This window comes from Scyliorhinus canicula, chromosome 11 (genome assembly GCF_902713615.1).
Source record: "Scyliorhinus canicula chromosome 11, sScyCan1.1, whole genome shotgun sequence".
In the NCBI taxonomy this organism is placed as follows: domain Eukaryota; kingdom Metazoa; phylum Chordata; class Chondrichthyes; order Carcharhiniformes; family Scyliorhinidae; genus Scyliorhinus; species Scyliorhinus canicula.
In genome coordinates, this window is record NC_052156.1 from 107,246,619 (window position 1) to 107,261,405 (window position 14,787).

Below are 14,787 nucleotides of genomic sequence, written 5' to 3' on the forward strand. Positions count from 1 at the left end.
TAGATTGTGTCTCAGCCAATTAAACTGGCAGAGGATAGAAACCAGAGTGTGTCTAGCAAGCCTTTCATTTACACACAAATTCCTGATACACGTTGGAGTTGAAGTCAGCAACTGGCACAGCAAAAACTGATATAGCATAGTCTGAGCTCAGATTAATTTACAAAGCGGTACCTGCTTTTTCTTCTGTTGAACCACAGGCCTGTGAAAGTTTGAGCAGCGAGATGATAGCAGAGGAGGACTGGTCTCTCTATATGGTGCGACCAGAGAGGTCACACAAGCTCAAGGTGAAGGAATCCAGTGAAGAATTGTCAAACGAAATTGCTGAAAATACCGACTTTTACTCTAACCTGTACCACATGATGAGGGGCTTAGCTAGTGATGCTGCAAAGGAGAGAATTCTAAACATAGACGACCTTTTTTATAGCAATATGCATGAAATTCTGCATGCCACGCAGCTGCTCACACACACAGTGCAGGTCAATTGAAGACTTTATTGAGCATGATTTCCACAGGAACATCGAAATGTAATAAGTTTACAGACACATGTTCATATTGTTGCTCCTTACATTCAAATTTGTCCATTAAAAATTCACAGTGATTGGGAACTTCACGTGGAGAACAGTCAAGATATTTTACCTGTTTCCTAGTGACTAAATTTGCCTTTAACAGACAAAATATTAGAGTTGAACAGCTATTGTAAAAATATTTTCTGATACAAAATGTTTTAAGATTTTCTAAACGTTGAAACAGCCCAGAAATATCTAAAAGAGTGTTTTGTCCAACTTAATGCTTCCTCGTGTGATTTGCTAAGGCTAAAATCTTAAACAATGTATTTTAGTTTAAAAACAATCCTATTACACCATTCTCAGCAGAAAGTAAAGAAGATTCTGAGAATTGAATTCCAAAGCATGCGTGTATGTTAATCGGAATGGTTAGTTATACAGGGGGCTGCCCATTGTGTCGAAGTTCTGTGTAAGGCCACAGAAATTGCCGTATCGCTTGCCAGGTGACACCAGTGGGCACAGAGGCAGCATCAACAGATGTGTGGAAAGACCAGCCGATGAGAAAACTGCCCAAAATGCTTAGAGAGAAAAGTAGTATAACTGGCAGCCAGGGCCCTCGGTCACTTTTGGAAAAAGCAGCCCACAATTTCGCTAGATGGTCTGATATCCCTCGATACCTGGAGCAGAATAAAAGAAAGAAGTCAAGACGTAAATTATGCACACAACTCCTATCACATATAAACTCTAAACTCAAAATCAAATGTTCAAATGCTGGAAAAGATGCTCAGTTGCTGTCTACATTCAAGACTGCGATAGGTAGAATTTGAGCACTAAGTGAATCAAGGGATTAGGGTTAGTAAATGGAGTTGCTGTGGAGGTTCAGTTGTCATCTTATTGAATAGTGAAGCAGATTCGCTGGGCTGTATGAAGTAATCTTGCTCCATTTCATTTGTTCACATACGCTGACATAAAACACCTATTGAATCGAACAGAAGTTAAAGGAGGGCTGAAATTTTAATTCTTTGGAATTCCTGGGTTCCAATGAGTGGACTAAATCCATGGTGTTAATCCACGTTTTCTCTTCCTCGAGGCTGAAAGATGTTTGTCCATTTTTTTATATTTGTATGGTTCTTGCTTTCAATCTCTATTCCTCCCCACAACCCCCCACCCACTCACCCTTCCACGGGAGCACAGATAAGATGAAGACCAACAGGATCATGATCATTAGTGTGAAGTTCTAGTGAAGAGCTATGTGTCAAGGTTCAGAAGGAACTGGGCGAAAACGAAATGGTAAAATCACCACTACAGTTTTGCAGTAAATCAGTAGTGGGTTGCTAATATTTGGCACTGAAAACGCCACAATATAAAGCAGGCTTTTATATTAATTTTTTTAAATAAATAATTTTTATTGAAAATTTTACAAAATGCAAAATATAAACATCTTAACTCTATTAACGTACAACCGCAGTAACACCCCATAAACAATGCTGTTTATGCCCCTTCAAGAGCAACTTCAAACAAAAGGAAGAAACAAAAACAAAGAAAAAGAGAAAAGAAAAAAAACAAAGGAGAGAGATAGCACCCTCCACAAACCCTTGTGCACAGTTCTCCCTCCCCCCAATCCTTAACCCCCCCCTCCCCCAATCCTTAACCTCCCCTCCCCCAATCCTTAACCTCCCCTCCCCTCCCCCCCCGGGTTGCTGCTGCTGTCGGCCTGTTTCCCTACCGTTCCGCCAGGAAGTCCAGAAAGGGCTGCCACCGCCTGAAAAACCCTTGTATTTCACCCTCTCCAATTTAATGAACCCCGCCATATCCGAGATCCAGGCCTCCACGCTTGGGGGCCTCGCATCCTTCCATTGGAGCAAGATCCTCCGCCGGGCTACTAGGGACGCAAAGGCCAGGACCCCGGCCTCTATCGCCTCCTGCACTCCCGGGTCCACTGCAACCCCAAAAATTGAGTCCCCAGCCTGGCTCGACCCTGGATCCCACCACCCTCGACACCGTCTTTGCTACCCCCTTCCAAAACTCCCCCAATGCTGGGCACGCCCAAAACATATGGGCGTGGTTCGCTGGGCTCCCCGAGCACCTAGCACACCTGTCCTCACCCCCGAAAAACCTACTCATCCTTGTCCCAGTCATGTGGGCCCTATGCAGCACCTTGAACTGTACGAGGCTAAGCCTCGCACAGGAAGAGGAGGAATTCACTCTCTCCAGGGCATCCACCCACGTCCCCTCCTCATTCTCCTCCCCCAGCTCCTCTTCCCACTTCCCCTTCAGCTCCTCCACCGAGGCCTCGTCTACCTCCTGCATTACCCGATATATGTCGGAGATCCTCCCTCCTCCGACCCACACCCCCGAGAGCACCCTATCCCGCACACCTCGTGGGGGCAGCAAGGGGAACCCCTCCACCTGCTGCCTGGCAAACGCCCTCACCTGGATGTACCTAAACATGTTCCCCGGGGGGAGCCCAAACATCCCCTCTAACTCCCCCAAGCTTGCGAACCTCCCCTCCACAAACAGGTCCTTCAACCTCCTAACCCCTGCCCTGTGCCAGCCCAGAAATCCGCCATCAATGCTCCCTGGGACGAACCGATGGTTCCCCCGTATCGGGGCCTCCATCGAGCCCCCCATTTCTCCCCTGTGCCGTCTCCATTGCCCCCAAATTTTGAGGGTGGCCGCCACCACCAGGCTCGTGGTATACCTCGTTGGAGGGAGCGGCAACGGCGCCGTTACTAGCGCTTCCAGGCTCGTGCCCACACAAGACGCCGCCTCCATCCTCTTCCACGCTGCCCCCTCCTCGTCCATTACCCACTTACGCACCATCGCTGCGTTGGCCGCCCAGTAGTACCCACAGAGGTTGGGCAACGCCAGCCCCCCCTATCCCTGCCTCGTTCCAGGAACACTCTTCGAACCCTTGGAGTCCCATGCGCCCACACAAAACCCGTGATACTGCTGTTGACCCTCCTGAAAAAGGCCTTTGGGATAAAGATGGGGAGGCACTGGAACAAGAACAAAAACCTCAGGAGCACCGTCATCTTGACGGACTGCACCCTCCCCGCCAGTGACAGCGGTAACATATCCCACCTCTTAAACTCCTCCTCCATCTGCTCCACCAACCTTGTGAGGTTGAGCTTGTGCAGGGCCCCCCAACTCCCAGCCACCTAAAGCTCTTCCCTGCCTGCTTCAGTGGGAGCCTACCAATCCCCTCCTCTTGATCCCCCGGATGCACCACAAACACCTCGCTCTTGCCCAGGTTCAGCTTATACCCCGAGAAACCCCCGAGTTCCCCAAGGATCCTCATCACCTCCGGCATCCCCCCTACCAGGTCCGCCACATACAGCAGCAGGTCGTCCGCGTACAGTGACACTCGATGCTCCTCCCCACCCCGCACCATGCCCCTCCAGTTCCCTGACTCCCTCAATGCCATGGCCAGGGGCTCAATTGCCAACGCGAAGAGCAAGGGGGACAGGGGGCACCCCTGTCTCGTCCCCCGATGCAGCCGAAAGTACTCCGACCTCCTCCTATTCGTGGCTACACTTGCCATCAGGGCCTCGTAGAGCAGCCTCACCCACCGAATAAACCCCTCCCCAAACCCAAACCTCTCCAACACCTCCCACAAGTACTCCCACTCCACCCTATCGAAGGCCTTCTTCGCATCCAACACCACCACTATCTCCGCCTCCCCTTCCACCGCCGGCATCATAATGACATTGAGGAGTCTTCGCACATTTGTGTTCAGCTGCCTTCCCTTCACAAACCCCGTCTGGTCCTCATGTATGACCCCCGGCACACAATCCTCTATTCTAGTGGCCAGGATCTTTGCCAGCAGCTTGGCATCGGCGTTCAGCAACGAAATTGGCCTATATGATCCACAATGCAGAGGGTCCTTGTCCCGCTTCAGGATCAAGGAAATCAGCGGCCGCGACATAATTGGGGGCAAAGCCCCCCCTCCCATGCCTCGTTAAAGGTCCGAACCAACAGGGGTCCCAACAGGTCCAAATACTTTTTATAAAATTCCGCCGGAAACCCGTCCGGCCCCGGCGCCTTCCCCGACTGCATGCTCCCTATCCCTTTGACAACCTCCTCCAACTCGATCGGTGCCCCTAGTCCCTCCACCCGCTCCTCTTCCACCCTCAGGGAAACGCAACCTGTCCAGGAAGCGCCCCATTCCACCCTCCTCCACCGGGGGCTCAGAGCGGTACAGTTCCCCATAAAAGTCCCTGAAGACCCCATTGACTTCTACCCCCCTCCGCACCACCTTCCCAGCGCTATCCCTCACTCCCCCAATCTCCCTGGCCACGTCTCGCTTCCGGAGCTGGTGTGCCAGCATCCTGCTCGCCTTCTCCCAGTGTTCATACACCGCCTCCTGTGCTTTCCTCCACTGGGCTTCCGCCTTTCTGGTCGTCAGTAGGTCAAATCTGGCCTGTAGGCTACACCTCTCCCCCAGCAATCCCTCCTCCGGGGCCTCCGCATATCTCCCATCCACCTGCACCATCTCCCCTATCAGTCTTTCCCTTTCCCTCTGCTCCCCCCTCTCCCTATGGGCTCGGATGGAGATCAATTCCCCCCTCATCACCGCCTTCAATGCCTCCCAGACCGTCCCCACCCGAACCTCCCCGTTATCATTGGCCTCGAGGTATCTCTCAATACACCCCCGGACCCTCCCGGCCACCTCCTCCTCTGCCAGCAGCCCCACCTCCATGTGCCAGAGCGGACGTTGGTCCCTCTCTTCCCCCAGCCCGAGGTCCATCCGGTGCGGGGCATGGTCCGAAATGGCAATGGCGGAGTATTCCACTTCCTCCACCCTCGGCACCAGCCCCCTGCTCAGGACAAAAAAGTCAATCCACGAGTAGGCCTTATGTACATGGGAGAAAAACGAGTATTCCCTAGCCTTTGGCCTCTCAAACCTCCAAGGGTCCACCCCCCCCCCCCCCCCCCCAATCTGGTCCATAAATCCCCTCAGAACCTTAGCCACCGCCGACCTCCTACCCGTCCGGGACTTGGATCGATCCACTGGGGGATCCAGCACAGTGTTAAAGTCTCCCCCCATGATCAGGCCCCCCACCTCCAGGTCCGGAATGCGGCCCAGCATACGCCGCATGAACCCCGCATTGTCCCAATTTGGGGCATAAACATTCACCAACACTACCCGCTCCCCCTGCAGCTTGCCACTCACCATCACGTACCTCCCGCCACTGTCAGCCACCACCTTCAACGCCTCAAACGACACCTTCTTCCCCACCAGGATCGCCACCCCTTTACTCTTCTCGTCCAGCCCTGAGTGGAATACCTGGCCCACCCACCCCTTTCTCAGCCGGACCTGGTCCACCACTCTCAGGTGTGTCTCCTGGAGCATGGCCACATCCGCCTTCAGTCCCTTCAGGTGCGCAACTACTCGGGCCCTTTTGACCGGCCCATTCAGCCCCCTCACATTCCAGGTTATCAGCCGGATCCGAGGGTTCCCTGCCCCCTTCCCCTGCCGATTAGCCATACCCCATCCCTTGCCCACCCCCGGCCAGCGTCCCACGCTCTGCCAGTTTCCCACGGCGGCACCTCCCCCCCCTGCAGCACTCCCTGCGTCCTCCAGCTCCTTCCTGACCGTTTCAGCAGCAACCCGGTAACCCCCCCCCCTCCCCTCCGCCCCAGGCTAGGACCCCTCCTAGCCACGCTCCCCCTCCCCCCCTCTACAGCACTCCCGTGAGCCAGCTATCTTCTGCTGACCCCGGCGGCTCCCGCCCTACTTTCGGCTCCTCCCAACGTGGGACTGCCCCTCCCCCATAGTGCCCATCAACCAGTCCACCCTCCCCCACTCCTGCGCGGGAAAAGAAAACCCCGCCCCCTCCCTCTCCCAGCGCGGGGACCCCGCAGAAAGCCTGCGCTTTCGCCCTGCCGGGCCCCGCCTCCTCCAGGGCCACTCCCATTGTCGGTCCCCCCCACCAGCTCCCCAAACACTGAGTTTACCCCTCAGTCCGAACCCGTCCACCCAACTCCTGCTAGAAAACCCATAAAGAAAAGACCCGTAAGGCATCACCCACCCCCCCCCCCCCCCCCACCCCCACCACCCTACGGCCACCCCACATCATACCCTAAACCCCACAGATACACATACAGTATAAATAAATACAGTATTCCACAGCATCCCCCATCCGGGGGACCCTCAGTTTGTGTCCAGTTTCTCGGCTTGCACGAAGGCCCACGCCTCCTCCGGGGACTCAAAATAGTGGTGCCGATCCTGGTAGGTGACCCACAGACGCGCCGGCTGCAGCATTCCAAACTTCACCTTCCATCTGTGGAGCACCGCCTTCGTCCGGTTAAACCCGGCCCTCCGCCTCGCCACCTCCGCACTCCAGTCCTGGAAGATCCGCACCTCCGTGTTCTCCCATTTGCTGCTCCGCTCCTTCTTGGCCCACTGGAGCACACACTCACGATCCACGAACCGGTGGAACCTCACCAACACCGCCCGCGGCGGCTCGTTCGGCTTGGGCCTCCTAGCCAGAATTCTGTGGGCCCACTCCAACTCCAGGGGCCCTTGGAAGGACCCAGCCCCCATCAGCGTGTTCAGCATCATCACCACATGGTCCGACCCCTCCAGCCCCTCCGTGAGGCCCAGGATCCGTAAATTCTTCCTCCTCGACCGGTTGTCCTACTCCTCGAACCGCTCCTGCCATCTTTTATGGAGCACCTCGTGCACCTCCACCTTCCCCACCACGGCCACGACCTCGTCCTCCCTCTCGGCGGCTGCTGCTGCAGCTCCCGGATTGCAGCCCCCTGGGCTGTCTGGGTCTCCATCAGTTCCCTGTTGGTTACCTTGATGGACTCCAGCAGCTCCACTTTCAGATCCTGGAAGAGGCTCAGCAGAGTCGTCTGGACCCACTTCTTCAGTTCTTCAAAACTTTCGCCGGCCGCCATTTTGTCCTGCGGGTCCCGATTTTTTTCAAAAGTTTTCCTCCCGATTCTCTCCCTGCTCCGCTCCTGGTCTGCACCATGGGACCTCTGGGGAAACTCCTGGCCTCTTCCCCCGTCGGGATTTGCCTCTTAAGCTCCGTTGGGGGCCTTTAAAAAAGCCCCGAAGTCCGTTTTTTTCAGGAGCCTCCGAACGTGCGGCTCAGCTGGTCATTGCTGCTACCGGGAGTCAGGCTTTTATATTAATGTTATCCACCTGCTCCAGTAAAGAACTTGCATTTATACAGCACTTGAACTTAGTGAAACCTCCCAAGGAATTTCTCAGGAGCATTAGGCAGGTTTCAACATCGAGTTACCCAAGATGACAAATTAAGACAAGAAACCAAAAGCTGGATCAGAGATGGGTTTTAAACAGCAACTTAAAAGGGGAAGAGGGAGGCGGAGAGACTCGGAGGGAATTCCAGAGCTTAGGATGTAGAACTTAAGGCATAGCTGTCTTTGTGGGAGCAAAGGAAATCCAGCCACAAGTCTTGGAAAGCCAATCAGAATTGTTGTGAGACTGCCAGAGCCAGTCTTACTGCAGAGACAAACTGCGTGACTGTTGAGCGCGACAAGGCACGTCGTCTCAGGTATCATCATGAGGCCTCCAGCACCCTACACATGCACATAGTGGCCAAGGTGGCACAGCAAGCCCTTACAGACAGACAGAACCTCAGCCTGCCCTGCCCACAGTGCATCCAGTTCATTGGCAGAACAAATGCGCATTTACAATATACACGCAGCAGAGCAGGACCCAATTATTTATCTTTCATAACCTCATTGTTCCAATGCAGAAAGAAATTTAACTTTTAAAATTAGGTTATTGCTTTTCTTCACCCCAACATAGAACACAGAAGTTACTTTGAGGTAGGCAAGAAGCATAGAGCACTGTGGTTTTAAAAAGAGAGATGCAGATTGCAATAAATTATTCTGCAATTCCTTTAAGCGACAGCGGAATCGGTCTGCAACTAGGGGCAGGAAACACATTGTACAAACGACAGGTAACTACAGCATTAATTGGGGCCACCTAAGGCACAGATCTACCCTTCACACATATTGTCCTTTCAAGAGAACTAGCTCCACATTGTCTGGAGAAGCTTGAAATTTAGGGCTGGGACAGCATTATTGAGAGGCGTTTGAGCAGTGGAGCAGTCATGGAAATCACCAGAATGCCATTGAACGCGCGGGTGAAGGCAAATTAATCTTTCAAGGTGTTCAGGGCTATGGAGATGTTATTGTCAGGGATACTGATGGGTGTCTTGGTGGGGGATTCTGGAGAACGACACTTTCTGGGGTGGGGTATTAAGACCTCACACTGACTGAAGGAGTCATAAACTTAACCATGCCTTGGACTATTGAGTGCATGACGTCCACCAAGGAGTGGCCAACTGCATGGAGAGCCATATGCAGCAACACCCAGTATGTATGCAAGAACAGCAAGATCTGTGCATGGTGCATGGCTCTGTTATGTGGAACCATAGTAGGTTAAGGACACTTAAGACAACAATATCAGGAGGTGTCCCACTGTGGCTGGAGGACATACAGCAGTGTCCTGACAACATATCCCGCACTGCCCTTCAAACCAAGGTGAGACCACACCAAGAGTTGAATGAATCTAAAGCAGAGGGTCAGATTTCCCTGCACAGAGGGAATTTCACCATACTCAGATTCCATAAGCCCCTGCCAGGGGGCCATCTGTGATCCAAGGTGCAATGTTGAAGACTACTCCTGCTGAGATGCAGACCGTGCAGTCACAAGAAGGGTCCCTATGGGTCCCTGCACGATGAGGCCAACCATCATAATCCATACAGCTGTATAGCCAAGGGTGTGTGCAGCTTGCCTCTACCTTGGAGACAAGGGCAACGCGGCGCAGGAGAGCACAAGGGCAACGCGGCGCAGGGGAGCACAAGGGCAACGCGGCGCAGGGGAGCACAAGGGCAACGCGGCGCAGGGGAGCACAAGGGCAACTCGGCGCAGGGGAGCACAAGGGCAACACGGCGCAGGGGAGCACAAGGGCAACGCGGCGCAGGGGAGCACAAGGGCAACGCGGCGCAGGGGAGCACAAGGGCAACGCGGCGCAGGGGAGCACAAGGGCAACGCGGCGCAGGAGAGCACAAGGGCAACGCGGCGCAGGAGAGCACAAGGGCAACGCGGCGCAGGGGAGCACAAGGGCAACGCGGCGCAGGAGAGCACAAGGGCAACGCGGCGCAGGGGAGCACAAGGGCAACGCGGCGCAGGAGAGCACAAGGGCAACGCGGCGCAGGAGAGCACAAGGGCAACGCGGCGCAGGGGAGCACAAGGGCAACGCGGCGCAGGGGAGCACAAGGGCAACGCGGCGCAGGGGAGCACAAGGGCAACGCGGCGCAGGGGAGCACAAGGGCAACGCGGCGCAGGGGAGCACAAGGGCAACGCGGCGCAGGGGAGCACAAGGGCAACGCGGCGCAGGGGAGCACAAGGGCAACGCGGCGCAGGGGAGCACAAGGGCAACACGGCGCAGGGGAGCACAAGGGCAACGCGGCGCAGGAGAGCACAAGGGCAACGCGGCGCAGGGGAGCACAAGGGCAACGCGGCGCAGGGGAGCACAAGGGCAACGCGGCGCAGGGGAGCACAAGGGCAACGCGGCGCAGGAGTGTCCACAAATGGAGGCTACTGTGTCAATTGAATCATAAAGGGTCACTGTAGTGCGGTGGTTAAGAAATACCTTAAATTTGTACCTCGTCAAACTCAACGAGACCTCTAGAGACTGCAGCTAGACGACCTTCACAATATGTCACCTGTATGTGCTGGCTTGTTTGTACCCCTGTAAAGGTACTGGCTTCAGCTTTTGCCAGACATTTGTGCTCGGTCACAATCTCCTTGGGGATTCCACAGCCGAATGGCTGTTGAATGGGGTGGTACCTCGCGACAACAGCAGCAGTTAAGGAGTCCTCAGCTTGTCTCCAGACCCATCCTGTGAGGTCTTTCGTCTTCAACCCCACGGCACAGCCTCCTCTGCCTTGGACTCTCAGGCCGCCTCCTCCAAAATAAATGGGCCCAACTTGCTCACTTCCACCACGAGTGCCACACTCCTCTGCAATGCGCATTGTAGCACACCACTACCATCGGAGAAATCGTAGCTGGTGAGTATCAGGAAGTACACCAGAGGTATGAGTTTCACCTTTAGCAGGTCTATGGATTAATGAGTACTTTTGTTTGATGGTGGCTGTCATTGTATCAAGATGCTTGAGTGGTGTTAGAAACCATCTCCTGAGGGTATCCTTAGCCTCCATGGAGCAGGTTGGAATGGTAGGCACCCTTGCCTTGAATTATAAATGGATGGTGGCAGCACCCAGGGAAACAGGCACAAACATGCACTGTGATCTTTTGAGAATCATACACATGCTGCACATTGGTGAATAGTAGCTCTTTCTGTTCACCAATTGGTTGAGGTTTTCTGTTGATACCCTGATGGTGACATGTGTATGGTCCACAACACCTTGGACCTGGAGAAGCTGGCTATGGAGTTGATTCCATGGGGAGGGGGGGGGGGGGGGGGGAGATATAAAAGGGAAAATGTGTACAAACTGTGCCTATTAATGGTATTATGTGGATGTTCTTTGTAACAATATTTGGTTTGAGTTTGGAATAAAATACATTTTTTTTAAATGGAGGTGAATACGGATGCTTTCAGTGCTCGAGGGGCCGCATCAGTCCTGAAGGTTACAAAATCAGTCACCCTGGAGAAAAGGGCATCAGTCACAGCATGGATCAGAGGTGAGCAGCTGACCAGGAGAGATCTGCAGCAGATCCTTGGAAGCAGCTGGAGGCAAAGAGGTTTGAAGGCCACAGTACTTTCAGTGCAACAGTTGAGGCATTTCAGTGCATAGACTTTGGGAGTGTATTAATCATGAAGAGGGGCACAGATGATGATGATCTCTCTAACCTAGAGAGATCAAGCTGCCTCCTGCATAGATATACTGCTATTCCCGCTGCCCGGTCCCTCCTCCATACTATCTGCCTGGTGACCCTGCTTCATGGCATACAAATATTTGCTGCTGAACTTGAATCAATGTCCACTGGCAGAATTGTCCTTCGATGGCAGATTTGTGCCAGCCTCCCCCACTTTGGTACAGCTTCAGGAACTCTCCTGGCTCTTTCTCAGTTGAAGTATTGGTAAAAGATGCTTACTTGTAGCAGGTAGCGAACATTCCCACCCCAGCAAAGAGCCTCCGGCTGTGCTCGCAAACTGAGAAACCGGACACTCTTCTGAAAACAACACGCCTTGGTGAAAAATCGCATTTCAGACAGGCTTTTAAAGTAGGATCTTTGCACGAGTGTCGTATATGACTTGTCAAGCCTCCTACACCCGCCAAAATGGATCAATGCTTTCACCTTTAGCTGAGCGATGCAGGTTCTCACATTGTCGGGATGGCAAAATCGGGGATGGGACGTTTCGGCGTGGCCAGTTCGGCGTGGCCGATTCGGCGGGGCCAGTTCGGCATAGCCGATTGGAATGGGACGTTTCGGCGTGGCCGATTCGGCGGAGGAGTTTTTCGGCGGAGGGACGTCAAATTAGTTATACAGTAGCGCTTCCCATTGAGAGTCTACTGGGGGCGGGGGGAGAGGACAGACCCCCGTAGACTCTCAATGGGAAGCGCTAGCATAGATTTTTAAATACCCCCATCGTGGATCTAATTAAAACAGTGTCAATTTCAGCGGCCGGAGAGGGAAGCTGCTCTCACTGAAGCAATCAGCGGCCGCTGAAATTGACACTGCCGGCTGCTCTCTCTCTCCAATCCAACTTTTAAGTTTTAATGTTTCTGATTGGAGGGAGAGAGCAGCCGGCAGTGTCAATTTCAGCGGTCGGCTGATTGCGTCAGTGAGAGAGCAGCTTCCCTCTCCGGATCAAAGTGAGCCGGCTGCTGAAATTGACACAACTGACAGTTCGGGTCCATAAGCTCCCCCACAGAGCACCAAACCGGGTCTGACTTTATACAGCCGGTGTTACTGAAGATATTGTGACTTTACACAATGTGTTAAGTCAGACAGCAGTGTAGATCACTGGGCAGCTGCTTCAATACTTTCAGTAACACCGGATTTCTTTAAGAGTTTAATGTTGGTGCCTTTCTTTAAGAGACCCGGTTTGGTGCACAAACACGATATCTGAGGCGGCTGGAAGGAAAAGATAGAAGAAATGGGCTGCACAAACATTTTGCGACTATAACTAATTTGACGCCGAAACGTCCCTCCGCCGAAAAATTCCTCCGTCGAATCGGCTACGCCGAACTGGCCACGCCGAACTGGCCACGCCGAAACGTACCAAACCCGGCAAAATCTGACCCTAAATCTCATGTTCCTCACACTTGCGTACCTCGTTCAATTATTACATGCCGCTAGTTGTGATCACCTCACGTTATCAATTCCACTAGGGTAAATACAAGACATTTTACTTTTACAGTGCCATGTGTTAGCTGGACATTTCAGCGTGGTTAACAATATACTTACACTACACATGTTTCAGCATCTGAACAGTTGTCGGCTTCGGTTAAGATAGCTTCTTCTGTTTCCTCTTCTTTTTCTTCCTCCTCTTGCGATTCTAGTGCTGGAACATTCCTACTGCATGACAACAAGGTGGACAGAACAGATGCAGATAATTTAATCTTTAGTTTTTCCAGATTATTTCCTATAGCAAGCAGCACACAATGTCAGACAGATTGTCAACAATTAGATTGTAATTTGCCGTTATAGACCACCTTTAATATAGAAAGAAAATCCCAAGCACTTCAGGAAAGGAAAGGAAATGGTGACTTCGAGAAAAAACGTTCAGAAAGACAATTGGAAGCTTGATTTAATGGTAGATTTTGAGAAGACTTCTAGATCACCCCTACTAAAGTACATAACAACAATAACTTGCATTTATATTACGCCTTAACCATGGGTGGAAGGATGGAGGAACTTCAGAGAGCAAGGCTGAGACAGGTAAAGACACCAACATCAGTTTTGTGATGGTGGACTGGAGGAAGGGAGGGGCATACCTGTTAAGTAATGGGTGAAGAGACATTCCAATTAGTTGTCTCATTTATATTCAGTATCCAATAATTGACACTGATATGTAAAGGGACTTTAGGTGGCCTTTGTGTCAGGTGATGTGATGTTAGAGTTTTGTGAAGAGTCTGTTGAAGTAAATTAAAGGTGTTTGTGGAAAAGGACCAGAACCTTTGACTCTTTATACAACAGCAGCTAAGCATCTAACAAATGGTAGCAGAGAATGGTTGTTGTTCAAATGTGATGGGTTGAAAGATACAACTTCTCCAGACCAAACCAAGGAGTGAGTGAGAAGAAAAAAAGCAAAGATATATGGCTGAACCTAGGATAAAGATGGCCGGATATGACTACCACCCCCCCGCCTTATTTTATGAAAGGGGATCGTATGACGACCAATGGAGAAGTGCAGTAGTTATATGGACTAAGGTAACAGCCTTGGGAAAGAGAAAACAAGGTATGGCATTGGCTCTTTCTCTACCTTATGACAGTAAAATCCGGAGCAAAGTGTTTTCTGAGCTGGAATTGGAAGAGGTAGACTCAGAAGAAGGTCTGCAGACTCTATTACGTTTTATGGATAGGACGTATAAGAAGGATGACTTGTTAAGTGCATAAGAAGCATGGTCGGATTTTGATAGGTTCCGGAAAATAGAGGATTTCTCCATTGAAGACTATATAATGGAATTTGGCAGACTATATAAAAGACTGCAGAAACACAACCTGGAATTTCCACAGTCTGTGTTGGCCTTTAAATTACTTGACTGTTCTAGAGTGAGCAACATGGATAGGCTCCTGGTTTTGTCAGGAGTTCAGTTTGCAGATAAAGATACCTTATCCGATCAGATGACCGAAGCTTAAAAAATGTTTCTGGGAAAATGTTAGATTCCGATGGTTCTGATGACCCAAATAGGTCAGTCTGCAATAAAGCAGAATATGGAAGATACACTACAAACAGGATGGCGAAATTGCACGGCTACAAACAGGTTCCAAGACTATAGAAGGAGATCGGGACCCGGAAATTATGAAGACAGAAACCCAGTTAGAAACTACAATAGGAGTATGAACCCCAGAAATGCCTAGGGTATGATAAATCGATGTTTTCAATGTGACTCTCAATACCATTATGCTTTCAACTGCCCAACACGTTATAATAGAGTGTTTGCAGCGACACATGACATGGAAGAGTCAGAAGAGGAAAAAGATAGTGACCAGAAAGAAGGCATTGTCCTATTAACAAGCAGTTTTACGCCGGTAATGAGGGTGTTGGTTGCAGAATCCTTCAACTGTGCTGTATTGGACAGTGACTGCACATCTACTGTGT

At 51.7% G+C, this 14,787-nt stretch overlaps 2 protein-coding genes across 7 annotated transcripts in view; one reads left to right on the top strand and one right to left on the bottom strand.

Annotated features, from left to right (window-relative positions):
* Window positions 1-782, top strand: part of cfap94 (cilia and flagella associated protein 94) — a 175,356-nt gene extending 174,574 nt beyond the window's left edge. For all 4 annotated transcript variants that reach the window (XM_038811017.1, XM_038811013.1, XM_038811015.1 and 1 more), the window contains one exon: window positions 198-782. In XM_038811017.1, coding sequence (XP_038666945.1) covers window positions 198-485 — 288 coding nt within the window. In that variant the 3' untranslated portion in view covers window positions 486-782. The remainder of the gene's footprint in view (window positions 1-197) is intronic.
* LOC119973262 (lymphoid-restricted membrane protein) overlaps window positions 472-14,787 on the bottom strand; it is a 227,807-nt gene continuing 213,491 nt past the window's right edge. For 2 of the 3 annotated variants that reach the window (XM_038811012.1, XM_038811010.1), the window contains 2 exons: window positions 12,930-13,040; window positions 472-1,180 (listed from right to left, as the gene is read on the bottom strand). In XM_038811012.1, coding sequence (XP_038666940.1) covers window positions 937-1,180; window positions 12,930-13,040 — 355 coding nt within the window. In that variant the 3' untranslated portion in view covers window positions 472-936. The remainder of the gene's footprint in view (window positions 1,181-12,929; window positions 13,041-14,787) is intronic. The other variant, XM_038811011.1, reaches the window with a different exon arrangement.